Raw genomic sequence first — 13,520 nt, forward strand, 5'->3', positions numbered from 1 at the left:
TAGGTTGGCAGGAGCTGGGACTAGCAACAGGAGCTCACCTCGTCACGCGGATTCGAACCGCCGACCTTCCGATCGGCAGGCTCAGCAGCTCAGCGGTTTAACCTGCAGCGCCGCCACATCCCCTAAATGCAACAAACGGATGCAAATTCTGAAAGCGGGGAGCTTACCTGTGCACAAAATAGCCAGTGCAAGGTTCTTTTCCTAGCAGAAAAGCCAAAAGCTATATTCCTAAGTTGCTAAAGCAGAATGGAACTGCCATTGCCAGCTTGAACAAGATGCAACAAGTAACTGCCCAGAGTCCCTTCTTTCGTGGGGGGGGGGGCAGGGGGGAGATGGGCAGTGATAAAATTCAATACATAAACAAACATGAAGCATCTCTATTAAAAGCACCTCACGCAGTGTCCAAGACTTAGTAATTCCTATTCCTTGTTTTATCCTTCCAATTGTTAATTGAAAGTACCTTATGCCAAGCACCAATGCTAATCTATACAGCTTCCATTTCTACCATTCTTGGAACATAAGCCTAAATTCCAGAAATAGGCTAGGATGAACAACTAAAAAGTAGAGTCAGCCAGGTCTGGAAGAAAAGTTTATTAAAATTACAGCAGTTCCATAGAAAATATATACACAAAAGATCAGGCATACCGTTTGGGAAATGGTTGGCTCATTCATAAAAAAAAAACAAGGGCCAAGGCCTGCAAGATGTTTGATACCATGGTGGCAGTGCCAGGAGGACTCCGAAGGTGGTCAGCCATCAGGGCACGGAAAAGGGTGAATCCTCGGATACCTCCAGGTGATGGTGCCCACACACAGTGTTTCCCAAGCACTCAGAAACCAGATCCCGGTCCATGTCAGCTCTTCAAGTGTGAATCTTGGGGAGCAAATGTATTTGCAGTCCAGAAAAGAAGTCCCTCTCCCAATACCCTGCAGTAATGCCCCCCCAAAAACCTCAGCACCCCAATCCATTGGGGACAATGCTCAGCTGGTGTCCAGTTTCTCCTTGCCGTGCTGGTTCATGGGCAGCGGGTTGAAGACAGGGGGCAGCACCCGCTTGGAATTGGCTTTCACCCAAGGGTGCTCCATCACCGCTTGCAGCGGGAGGCGCTCAGCTGGGTTATGACGCAGCAGCTTCGAAATCAAATCCCGGGCACCTTCTGCCACAAACGGTGGGAACTTGAGATCTACCTGTTCAGAAGGAAGGGGGGCAGAGCCAAGTTGAGTGCCCAACCACAACAGGAAGACTCGGAGAAGCTGGGTGCCCAACCACACTAGCGAGCCTCGTTTTAACCTAGCAGGGGGCCTGAAAACCCAGGCAGTGTGGTTGGTGCAAGGGCGTGAAAAGTGAGTTGGTTACCTGATCATCACGGGCAAACGTGGGCGAATACAGGCTTCCTACCCTTGAGATACTTCCCTGGACACCCTTCCTTGTTCCAAAGCAGAAAAGTTAGCAAGGTAATTTCTGTTTAACACTTAACAGGCATGAGGTGCCCAGAAATCACACACAGCCTGTTGTCTCAGGTGGCGTCCACCTGCTATTTTGTTTGTCACTGCAAGATGCTCACCTGCCGTTAAAGCTGTTTGCGCAGAAGAAAAGATGGGAAAGGAGGAAGCTTTGCGGCACCCTACTCATTGCTTTGTCCTCTTCCCACCCCAGAGACCATGAACAGCACGTCCACCGGTGGGGGTCTCTATATGGTCCTCTTTTGGGGAAAAGCTCCTCCAAATGGAGAATCCACCCAACTTCCAGGGCTGGCCTCCAGCCTTGGCCTAGTTGTGTTCCTTCCGTGTTGTTGGTTGGCTTTATTTATTTATTGGCCCAATTCACCTGGCTGCCCATTTGCCAAGCGACTCCGGACCGCTTACAACAGTTGAACACAGGACATCCGAAGGAAAAAATATTGAGGACCCATACCACAAAGGACTTTACAGGTGATCATCAGCACCTTGAACCACACCTGGAAGCTTACTGGTAACCAGTGCAGCTGGGGAACTCTGGGAGTCTTACTGGTAACCAGCAAAGCTGGCTGGGGAATTCTGGGAGTCGAAGTCCACACGTCTTCAAGTTGCCAAGGTTGAGAAACACTGCTGTACTCAGAAGCCTTGAAGGTTCAACAGGGGTGCTGTGGGTGATGATCGCCTGCCCAATGCTCTGCCCACATTAGGCGGTTCCCTAGCATTTTACTGCCCATTCTTTTTTTTCTTTTTTTTGACAATGAAGTCTGCTTTACGCTCCTGACGTCCTCTGAAGGCAAGTCTCTTCCAAGCAGAGAATAAGGAAGCCCCTCATGAAATAAATCAATTTATGACCAGCAGTTCTAAGGGCAACCAGCTCAGAGACCTTTCAAAGGGAATTCAAGCCATTAATGGAGGGAGGGAGATTGGAGCAGGCCTTAGTGAAGCTTCAATTTCTCAAGAGGTTGGGTTTTTTTTTTGCTGCAGGCAGCAAAAGGCATCCAGATAAAGTACGCAGCAGAATTTTTGTAACACTTGAGGAACCTGGGCAATAAATCTCCTCTAAAATAAGGCCCTGATTATTAAGAATTACTGAGAAAACGGTAACTGAAAAAAAATTATCTCCATTGTTACAAGTCTCTTTAAAAGAAATTGAATAGCAATGCTTAAATTATTATCCTTAGGTTTACAGATATACTTCCAAATATTCACCATGTATAAATAAAATTTATATTTTACTTACATATGTATAAATACTATTTATACAACTATAGAGATTTACAGGTAGTCCACTTAATAACCATTCATTTAGTGATGGTTCAGACTTAAAACGGTGCTGAAAAAATCAACTTGTGACCAGTTCTCACACTTAAAGCCGTCACAGCATCCCCACGCAGTCACATGATCACAATTTGGGCACTTGGCAACCAGTTCACATTTACAACCATTGCAGCATCCTGTGATCATGTGATTGCCATTTTTGACCTTCCTGGCTGGCTTCTGGCAAGCAAAATCAATAGGGGACCCCTGTGATTTGCTTAACGACCACCACAAAAAAGTCCTAAAATCAGGTTGGATGTGCTTAATGACCACTTAACTTAGCAACTGAAATTCAGGTCCCAATTGTGGTTGTTAAGCGAGGACTACCTGTATATATTAACAATAGGAATATGTAAATTAATATAAAGACAGCCAGTTTGGTGTAACGGGAAAGATGCTGGGCTAGAAACCAAGAAGCTGTGAGTTCTAGGCCTCCCTTAGGCAGTAAAGCCAGCTGGGTGAAAGCCAGTTCCCCTCTGTCCAACCCACCTCACAGGGTTGTTGTTATGGGGAAAACAGGAGGCCACATGGACTTGTACAAAATAAACGACATAAACCAAATAATTAAAATTTTATGTCTGTGTGTGTGTGTGTGTGTATGGCTCTGATCCTGATCGTGGCTCTGCCTTCTAAAGGAGGAACCTGGTTCACAAGCACCAGAGCCTAACATCTTATCACCAAGCAGCACTACCGAATTTAGGCTTCATGGCCCGTTCTCTCTCACCCCGGCCGTGCAAGCTTGACTGCTCAGCCCCGTTTGGAAACAGGACAATGCTGCGCAGAACCGTGTCCCAAACACCAGCAAGGCGGAGGCTCACCGATATAATACGCTGGTAGGTCTCGGTGTGGGACGCACTCTCAAAGGGGGGACTGCCCACCAGGAACTCATAGCACAGGATCCCAACGCACCAGAGGTCCACTTTCTCGTTGTGGCCCTTGCCTTCGACCATCTCGGGGGGCAAGTAGTCCAGGGTCCCACACAAGGTCTTCCTCCTGGGGAACAGCATCGGGGGAAAGGAAGGGGACTCAGCAGAAAGTTGCGACTCTGAGACAGCCAGGAGGAGCATCTGCGCTCAATGTCCCACCGCAGCCAGTTTGGATGGCCGGAACCGGACCCAGGGGATAACCCACCTGAGCGAGGGGGCGTGCACGGACCAGCCGAAATCCGCGATCTTCAGCTCGCCCTTCAACCCCATGAGCAGATTCTCGGGCTTGATATCGCGGTGGATCACCTTCTTGTTGTGGCAGTACAGAAGGGCATCGGCCAGCTCTTCCATGTACTGCAGAGACAGGCGAAGGAGGGCTGTGGGAGGCCCCGAGATGCCACCCTCCAACAGAGGCCTAGACCACCGAAACTGCCCACTTGCTGCACTCGGGAGTGAGGGAGACTGGCCCACACCCACAGCCTTGATAGAAACCCCAAGCTTAAAAGGAGTTATTGAGAGAGGTCCCCGGGGCCTGCAGCCACCAGCAAACCCAGGTGGGATGCGCCAAAAGATGGGGCCTAGAACCACCCAACTCCCCAACCCAAGGGCAGAGGCACCCGGGTCCCCGGTCCTCCAGGGCTGACCGTGGCAGTCCTCCTATCGTCAAAACGCCGGTACTTCTGCAGCTCCTTGTAGAGCTCCCCGCGAGGGGCGTACTCCAGGATCAGAAAGACGCGCTTCTTGTCGTGGAAATAGTTGTACAGGCGCAGGATGTTGGGGTGACTGCCAGAAGGGGGGACACATTAAAATGCAGCCCAGCGGGCAGAAAAAACCGCTTTCGCCAACCCGGCCCCATCTTGCGCTGCAGCAGCCCTGCAGTGTGGGGCTGGGTCACCTTCCTTCCTGCCTGCCTTCCTGTGCCGGAAGGCAGACTGGCCCACACCCGGCTGCTTTGAAAGCCCCAAACAGCTGCAATCTTGTTCTGTGGTGGATTCGCCCATCACGCCCAGCCACGGCCTGTTCGCTGAACAAGTCGCCAGAGGCTTGGCCCACCCAGAGCCCCGAGTCACAGCCCGACCCTTCGAGAACCAGGTCTGAACCGCAAGGCGCGTCTCCCGCCGTACCTGAGGTGACACTGGATCTCGATCTCCCGCCGCAGCTGGTGCTCCACCCCATCCTTCTCTATGTGGGATTTGAAGAGCACCTTCAGCGCCACAATGAACTTGGAGCCTTTCTCCCGGGCCAGGTAAACGTTGCCAAACTTCCCTTTGCCCAGCGGCCTCCCGATCTCAAAATCGTCAATGGTGAACACTCGCCTCGGCCTGAGGCCCACGTTGCAGAATGGAAGAAAGGCACAGAAAAACCCCACTGAGCCAGGCGAGGCAGAGACGCTGCTGGATCTCCCCCCGCAAGTTCAAGTGCGCATTCCCCTTTTGGAAGCCGCTGGAAAAATACTCACTCCGGGCCCTCCTCCAAGGGCAAAGCAAGAGAAGCGGGTTCAACAGGCACCCTCCCTGGGATAACTAGGGGGGCAGAAGGCAAAACCAGAATATTGCAGCACAAAACAGAACCCAACTCACAGCCCCCAACAGCTTCCAGAAGCCCACTGCCTTCTGCTGTTTGCAGGCCGTCAGCACCGGTTGCTATCAAGAGCATTTGAAGGCCATGATTGCCTCTAGGACGAGACCAACGTTCCCACGGTGTCCAGACCCCCGTCACCCAAGTAAGGCCTTACCTGGATTCTGGACGCAGGCAACTTTCGGGGCATACTTTGCACTGTTAGTGATGGCTCTCTGCACCAGAAGTGAGCTGGAGGAGGTGCTGGATGGAGTGCTGGTATCCTTATACGGAAGGCGGTGCGGGCTGGCAGCCTGGCTGTTGAAGCGGTACTGCAGGAGAGAGACAGATTGGTAAATCAGGGTTTTTGTTTTTGAACGGAAGGCCCACTGTGATGGCTGCACGGAAGATTGGCCAAGAGAAGACACTTGGGCCTCTCTTTCTCTGGCGGAGAAAAGATGCCTGGCTTCTGGGTAGAAGGCGCCCGCGTACTCCTTTTCCCGGCCGCTCCGGCACGGCAGAAACAGGGTACGGAAATAAAGTTATGGGGCGATTGCTCAAGATATCCCGCATAGAAACTAAAGATGGAGACTGGTCTTCTGCATCAAGCTCCTGGTTCTCATCTACAACACTCCGTGGGCACGGAAGAGCTCAAGCATTATTTATTTTCCTATATCAACTACACAAGAGAGCTTCAAATAAGAGTGATGTCATTTTTTTTTTTAAAAAAGAGGGCACGTCAACCTCATATGGAATTCGGAATTCCCACCCCCACATAATTTCCTGCCGGGAGAGAGCAAAACTTACGGTGGAAAGGCTACTGTAGATACTGCTGAGGTTTTCCTTGTTTGCCATCCTGAATGATGAGGGTGAGTTTTATTCTTCTTCAGTGTCAGAACAGCAATGCCAGATGGAGAACCAACACAGGATGGATATCCAGCACAAAGCCAGAAAGGGCGTTCCAGGTGGCACAGCTTCAGTATCAAGACCCCGAGTATGACCCTGCCATTGGGTAACAGAGACTGGGTCCTAAAACTGATGACTGAATGACAGACAAAATAAATAGATAAACAGGTAGCTCAGAAATAAATGAAAGGATCAGCGGGGAAAGACTTTGGGGGGGTGGGATTAGCTTTATATCCAAGACAAGGTAAGCTCCCCCACATCCAACAGTGAGCTTTTTATTTCCTGCGAGGCAATCCTCACTCCAGGTGAGAACTTGAATACACCGTACAGATGTCCCCGCAACTGAAGAACACCTACAGAGGTGCAGAAGGCAGAAGGTAAAGAGGTTACCGTAACAGCCCCCTTATAAAATGATGCAAGGGACTGAAAAGATAAACACAGTTGGAAGCCACCAGCTAAAAATGCATGAGCCTTCGTAAAATACCCTAAAGGGTCCTTGCGTGAAAAAAACCTTGCAAAGGGACTGTTTGGCAAACTCTTGGGGCTGTTCCCATTTTCCCTCGGTAAATAAGCAGAGCAGTTAGCAAAACAGGAAATAATTGGAAAGAGAATATGCTCAGGTGGTGGTGATTTCTCTATCAAACAGTGGCATCTTATGGGATGCAGGAAGCATCCCCATGCCGGAACAGGGCCTGTATGTGGCCCCGGCCTGGTCAGCGTCTTCCCACAAGCCCCAGGCCAGGACATTGCCCGAATCCACCATTTCTGTCTGACGGTTTAATTGAGGCCATGTTTTTGCTATGGTTTCAACTGATAGCTACTGCTCCCTTTAATCTGCACTAAACCGCCCAAAGTCTAGGGAAAAATTATCAGTACATCTCCAGCGAACCAATGCTCCCCAGCCCTGCAGATGCACCTTCCCTGGCCGGCCGCCCAGCATAGTCGGTGGGGGGTGATGGGAGTTGTAGTCCAGTTCATTCGGAGGGCAGCCGGTTGGGGGAAGGCGGTTCCGGGCTGCAGAGAGGCCAACGCCCGCAGGCGCCGCTACCCCCAGGGCGAAATCAAAGAACCTTCCCCAACCCGGACGCTCTCGGTACGCGTTGGACTACCACCCCCATAACCCCCGGCGAAGCCGATCGATGCCTGCACCGCCAGAGGGCACCAGGTTGGGAAAAGCCAAGAGGACGAGCGTGCCCTCGCCGGCCCTTCTCCCACGCAGTAACTCGAGGGAAGCAAACGCGGAGCCGCCGCCGCCGCCGCCGCCCGCCCATGCCCGCTTCCCGCGCCTCTTACCGCTTCCCCGGCAGAGGAACCGCCGCCAGGGCCCGCCGGGCTTCTCTTTTCAAATCTCCCTCCCGGAGCCCTATTGGCTCCCGCAACGTTCCAAACGTACGTCGACAAACGCGTCGCCTCATTGGTGACGTGAAGCACCGCCCCTCGCCCTGGCGCGGTGGTCTCTCGGCTTCCTATTGGCTGACTGCTTGAAGCCGGCTAACTCCGCCGCCTCCATTGGGCAACCCTCCCCTCGGGCGTGGCTGCTTGCCTTGTCCCTGACCTAAGGCCCGGCCTCCCTCTCAGAACCGAGAGAGAAAAACGGGCGGGACTTGGACCTGTGCCAGAAGCTACCGGTTGGCCCAATTGTTGAAGAATCCGCACCTCCAATGGCGGTTTCCGCACGTTAGCCAATCAGAATGAAGAAGAAAGCCGCCTCGGGGAACAAGCCGACCATTTGGCTCCATGAGACTCAGGGGACCGCAGAGCAGCGTTTCTCAACCTGGTCAGCGTCACGCTCCGCGAACGCCGACTCCCAGAACTCCCCAGCAAGCGCATACTGCCAGGGGAGTTCTGGGAGCTGGAGCCCACGGAACTTACCCTTACCAAGCTCAAGAAAAAATGCTGTAGAGGATACTGTCGAGTAAGCACGAACGGCTTTATGAATACGTCACTAACAAAAGACTTCCCTGACAAGCACACTCACACAACCTAAGCCCGACCCCCCATCCTAAAGCAGTTCCCCCAGTGTCCAGCCTCAGTCTGCTTTTGGAAACACGCATCATGAACGTAGGGACCGTCAGCGAAATCAGAAGGGAGCCGACGGGGCGTTGCTCTTCCCCGCCTGGCGGAGACTCTAATCACGTCTCATGCCTCTCCATTCATCATCTTCTGTTCTCCCGGAGGAGGAACAGGTAAGGATATACCTCACTGACGATGCCGAGCCCTTTTGGCCGCGGCGGCCGCTGTTCGCGGAACAGCCGGTATGGTCACGGTGGCCCCGCAGGCAACCGCCCGCGAGGAGACCTTCCCCGCCGCCGCCGGGCTTCACTCCTCCCCTCGCCCGGCTCCCTCCTCCCTCGGTTGCCGTCAAAACCTCTTCCACTCGCGGCGCCGTCTCATTTCCCAGGGACCCTTGCGCCGCCCAATCTGCATAAACGTGACGTCTCGCTCGAGAGAAGGACAACCCGGCGGCCCCGCCCCTGGCGTCCTTTCTCCGCTCCCGTCGTTGTCCGGGTGTCCCGGAAAAGGGGCCAAAGAGCACCACGACGACCCGGGAAGGCGCAACCGGAAGTGCAAGAACAGGGGTGGGGGCTGACTCGGGGTCACCGGGAGATGCCAAGCAGCCGGCTGGGTGTGGCTAACACCAATAAAATACCAATAAAAAGATGCCCAGCCCCGCAGGATGGCTTATTAAATACAGTAAGCACATCACACGAGAATAAAATGCAAAGCAATCCTCTTTTTTAACGGCCGAAGCCTGTAATACATAAAAGAATCTTTATTGCCGCAGGGAAAAAAGGCAGCAGGGTCACCTGTGGATTTCTTTGGCCAAACGAAGGAGCGAAGTGCCTTTCATCACCTGCTTAATCCTTGCATCGTGCCTGACTCCAGGCACTTGTTTGCATAGTTTTGAAGGCGCCGAGAGGCTGGAACGATCACACGCCTGCGGATGCGGGTTCCAGACGCCGAAGCCCTAGGACAAAGGGTGGCTTGGCCCAACAGCACCCAGCCTCCATCTCGGATCTAAAGGGGCCGATGACAAACTTACGGGGGACACGGTTCCACCTTCTTAACTGATTCGGGTTTCAGTTCAGGCCTTATCACAAAGAAAGGGGAGGGAAGTATACTGAGGAAAATAGGCCAGATCCCATAGGAAGGATACAATCTACGGAAGGAGCTTCTGAGTGTTTCTTGGTCCAAGTTTGCATCTTGTGCTTCATGCTGTGAAAAGTGGCTGTGTGGTGCTTCAAGAGCTCAGGAAAAGGAAGAAATCTTGTCCACACGAAGCTGTCGGAAAAATGATTTTAAGCTATTCAACCAGCTGCGAGAGCTGGACCATCAGGAAGGCTGAGCGAAGGAAGATGGATGCTTTGGAACTGTGGTGTTGGAGGAAAATCCTGAGAGTGCCTTGGACTGCCAGAAGATCAAACCAGTCCATCCTCCAGGGAATAAAGCCAGACTGCTCACTTGAGGGAACGATATTAAAGGCAAAACTGAAACACTTTGGCCACATCATGAGAAGACAGGACACCCTGAGAAGATGCTGATGCTGGGGAGAGTGGAAGGCAAAAGGAAGAGGGGCCGACCAAGGGCAAGATGGATGGATGATATTCTAGAGGTGACGGACTCGTCCCTGGGGGAGCTGGGGGCGTTGACGACCGACAGGAAGCTCTGGCCTGGGCTGGTCCATGGAGTCACGAAGGTTGGAAGCGACTGGACAGGTGAACCACCACCAGATCAAGCCTCAACTTCGTTAGGATCTCAGCAAGAAAGGCATGGAGACGTGTCCCTGAATCCACATAAACCAAGAACATTTCTAACACAGACAATCCAAGCAACCCTGGACATTTATCAGATGGGTGATATTTATTAAGATAAAAACAGTTGAGTAGCACCGTCTAGCATCCTCTGCCCTTAATCAAGCACACTGATACGTGTAGTATGTTTTCTTTCCTCCGGAGACCGGACCTTGCTCTTTTGATCAGTAGCCCAGAAGTGACAGACTGCATCTTAATCCCCATTCAAGAGAGATTCTGGCACTGCAAATCCTCGATTTTAGCTTGGAAAAAAAAAAAGGGGGTGGATCAAATCAGAGCTGCGCCAATCTGGATGAGCCCCGGATAGGGGCAGGGAGTTTGTTTTGTTGGACTTCGGCAACCCAGATCAGGTAGCCCTAGAGCTGCCATGGCCAATCACTACTCCCTCCTGTTCAGGGAAAGGATGTCTCTCAAGCCTTGAGAAACCAGTGTTTCTCAACCTTGGCCGCTGGAAGATGGGTGGACTTCAACTCCCAGAATTCCCCAGCCAGCATGGGAGTTGAATTGAATTCTGGGAGTTGAAGTCCACCTATCTTCCAGCGGCCAAGGTCGAGAAGCACTGCCCTCAGTGACGTGCGGGAGTGCCATAATGGATACAGTCCCAAGAGCTTTCCGGCAAAGGAAGTCAGGGCGCTGCAGAAGATCCAGCCGCCTTGTTACAGCTTCTGTAGACTGACTGGCGGGCAGCGGTGGAGCGGAAGACAACAGAAGGTTGATAGTCCCCCCTCTTCTTCCTGCCTTCTGAGAAGGGCATCGGACATCCCTCTCCTGGTTCTCCCGGCCTCTTCCCTTCCCTGGAATAATCCAAACGAGAAGTCTCCTAGGGCGGAAGCCGTTCCCTCCTTTCTACAGTGGCTTCTTCTTCAGTCCAAAGACAGAGATGAAAAGCAGGACCTCAACAGCGGCGGGAAAGGCGCTGGGCAGGGGGGTGAAAACAGACGGAGAGGGGTCAGTGCCCCAGAGAAGAGCATGCCCCTTCCTGAGTTGGGGGGGCCCCAAGCCTTCACAGCCACATTGGCACCCACACGGGGACGGGGGCCTACCTGCAAAAGCCCATGATGTACCAGTACGTGACCGTCTCCCAGCGCTCAAAGACGAAAAAGGAGAGGCAGATGGAAGCGCTGCAGTGGGCAGCCAGAGCTAACGGGGGACCGTCAGGGAAATGGTCCTTCTAAGAGGGAGGCCTGCCTAGACAGCCGGCCTGCAAACTTCAGCCGTTCACACGACATGACTTCCCATCTAGTTTGGATGGGGAGGGAGGACAGAGGAACGGTCTCTGACTTCAAAGATGGAGATGAGTCACGTTCCAAGGGTCAGAGCGGGGTGATCCTAAAGGCCGGGCGCGCAAGGGCCGTGCTCCCGCTCCACGCCGAACCGCAACGACTGGGCTTAATGGAACCTGCTGTGTGAAGGCGGTCCCTCGAGTCATTCTCTTCAATTCTCAAATCCACCCCCTAACACTCTCCCCCTTTTGGCGGGGATGGGGTAATATAAATACTTAAATAAGTAAACGGGCAAGATCCCGCAGGCCGGCCAGCTCCCTCGGGCCCCCTCCCAGGGTCCCTGCAGGGATCGCAGCTGACCTGCAAAACGCAAAGATCCACCAGTACAGGCTGCTGTCCCACTGTTCGAACAGGAAGAAGAGCAGCGTGACTCCGGCCACAGCATGAGCAGCAGTTGCTGGGAAAGAGAGGATTCCGGTCACGGAGCAACAACCGCTCTGGAGGCCGCCACACCCACTCCCTGGAGGGACATTGACAGCTTTGGAGCTTGGTAACGGGGCCCATTCCACAAATCCATCTCCTTCTGGGGTCAGCTGCTCTGACCACTGCTGTACTGAAGCAGGCTTTGCCAAGGAAAGCAAGCGAGGGAGGGAGGGAGGACGGACGGACACAGGGCAGAGGAAGGGAGGGAGGAAGGGAGGGAGGACGGACACAGGGCAGAGGAAGGGAGGGAGGGAGGGAGGAAGGGAGGACACAGGGCAGAGGGAGGGAGGAAGGGAGGGAGGGAAGACACAGGGCAGAGGGAGGGAGGAAGGGAGGGAGGGAAGACACAGGGCAGAGGGAGGGAGGGAGGAAGGGAGGACACAGGGCAGAGGGAGGGAGGGAGGACAGACACAGGGCAGAGGGAGGGAGGGAGGGAGGGAGGGAGGGAGGACAGAGGGCAGAGGGAGGAAGGGAGGGAGGACGGACACAGGGCAGAGGAAGGGAGGGAGGGAGGGAGGAAGGGAGGACACAGGGCAGAGGGAGGGAGGAAGGGAGGGAGGGAGGACACAGGGCAGAGGGAGGGAGGGAGGAAGGAAGGGAGGACACAGGGCAGAGGAAGGGAGGGAGGGAGGAAGGGAGGAAGGGAAGACACAGGGCAGAGGGAGGGAGGGAGGGAGGGAGGGTGGACACAGGGCGGAGGGAGGAAGGGAGGGAGGACACAGGGCAGAGGAAGGGAGGGAGGGAGGGAGGAAGGGAGGACACAGGGCAGAGGAAGAGAGGGAGGGAGGGAGGACACAGGGCAGAGGGAGGGAGGAAGGGAGGGAGGGAGGAAGGGAAGACACAGGGCAGAGGGAGGGAGGGAGGGAGGGTGGACACAGGGCGGAGGGAGGAAGGGAGGGAAGACGGACACAGGGCAGAGGAAGGGAGGGAGGGAGGGAGGAAGGGAGGACACAGGGCAGAGGGAGGGAGGAAGGGAGGGAGGGAGGACACAGGGCAGAGGGAGGGAGGAAGGGAGGACACAGGGCAGAGGAAGGGAGGGAGGGAGGAAGGGAAGACACAGGGCAGAGGGAGGGAGGGAGGGAGGGAGGGAGGGAGGGTGGACACAGGGCAGAGGGAGGGAGGGAGGGAGGAAGGGAGGACACAGGGCAGAGGGAGGGAGGGAGGACGGACACAGGGCAGAGGAAGGGAGGGAGGGAGGGAGGGAGGACACAGGGCAGAGGGAGGGAGGAAGGGAGGGAGGGAGGACACAGGGCAGAGGGAGGGAGGGAGGAAGGGAGGACACAGGGCAGAGGAAGGGAGGGAGGGAGGAAGGGAAGACACAGGGCAGAGGGAGGGAGGGAGGAAGGGAGGGAGGGAGGACACAGGGCAGAGGGAGGGAGGGAGGGAGGAAGGGAGGACACAGGGCAGAGGGAGGGAGGGAGGACGGACACAGGGCAGAGGAAGGGAGGGAGGGAGGGAGGGAGGACACAGGGCAGAGGGAGGGAGGGAGGACGGACACAGGGCAGAGGAAGGGAGGGAGGAAGGGAGGGAGGACGGACACAGGGCAGAGGAAGGGAGGGAGGGAGGGAGGACACAGGGCAGAGGGAGGGAGGAAGGGAGGGAGGGAGGACGGACACAGGGTAGAGGAAGGGAGGGAGGGAGGGAGGACACAGGGCAGAGGGAGGGAGGAAGGGAGGGAGGGAGGGAGGGAGGACACAGGGCAGAGGGAGGGAGGGAGGGAGGACGGACACAGGGCAGAGGAAGGGAGGAAGGGAGGGAGGACGGACACAGGGCAGAGGGAGGGAGGGAGGAAGGGAGGGAGGAAGGAAGGGAGGGAGGGAGGACGCAGGGCGGAGGGAGGG

General features: G+C 54.8%; 1 protein-coding gene and 1 non-coding gene across 2 annotated transcripts; both read right to left on the bottom strand.

Moving 5' to 3' along the window:
- Nucleotides 1-576: 576 nt before the first annotated feature.
- On the bottom strand, nucleotides 577-11,641 carry AURKB (aurora kinase B). Its single transcript, XM_063302912.1, has 10 exons — nucleotides 11,557-11,641; nucleotides 11,017-11,113; nucleotides 6,063-6,132; nucleotides 5,434-5,587; nucleotides 5,158-5,221; nucleotides 4,823-5,020; nucleotides 4,343-4,481; nucleotides 3,904-4,052; nucleotides 3,591-3,765; nucleotides 577-1,185 (listed from the first exon to the last, which is right to left on the bottom strand). The coding sequence occupies exons 1-10, from the start codon at nucleotides 11,639-11,641 to the stop codon at nucleotides 979-981; spliced, it is 1,338 nt and encodes a 445-aa protein (XP_063158982.1). The 3' UTR covers nucleotides 577-978.
- Nucleotides 8,241-8,370, bottom strand: LOC134498133 (U8 small nucleolar RNA). Its single transcript, XR_010068000.1, has one exon. It is a non-coding gene; the product is annotated as a U8 small nucleolar RNA (small nucleolar RNA).
- Nucleotides 11,642-13,520: the final 1,879 nt, after the last annotated feature.

Source organism: Candoia aspera, chromosome 4 (assembly GCF_035149785.1).
Source record: "Candoia aspera isolate rCanAsp1 chromosome 4, rCanAsp1.hap2, whole genome shotgun sequence".
NCBI classification, from domain to species: Eukaryota; Metazoa; Chordata; class Lepidosauria; order Squamata; family Boidae; genus Candoia; species Candoia aspera.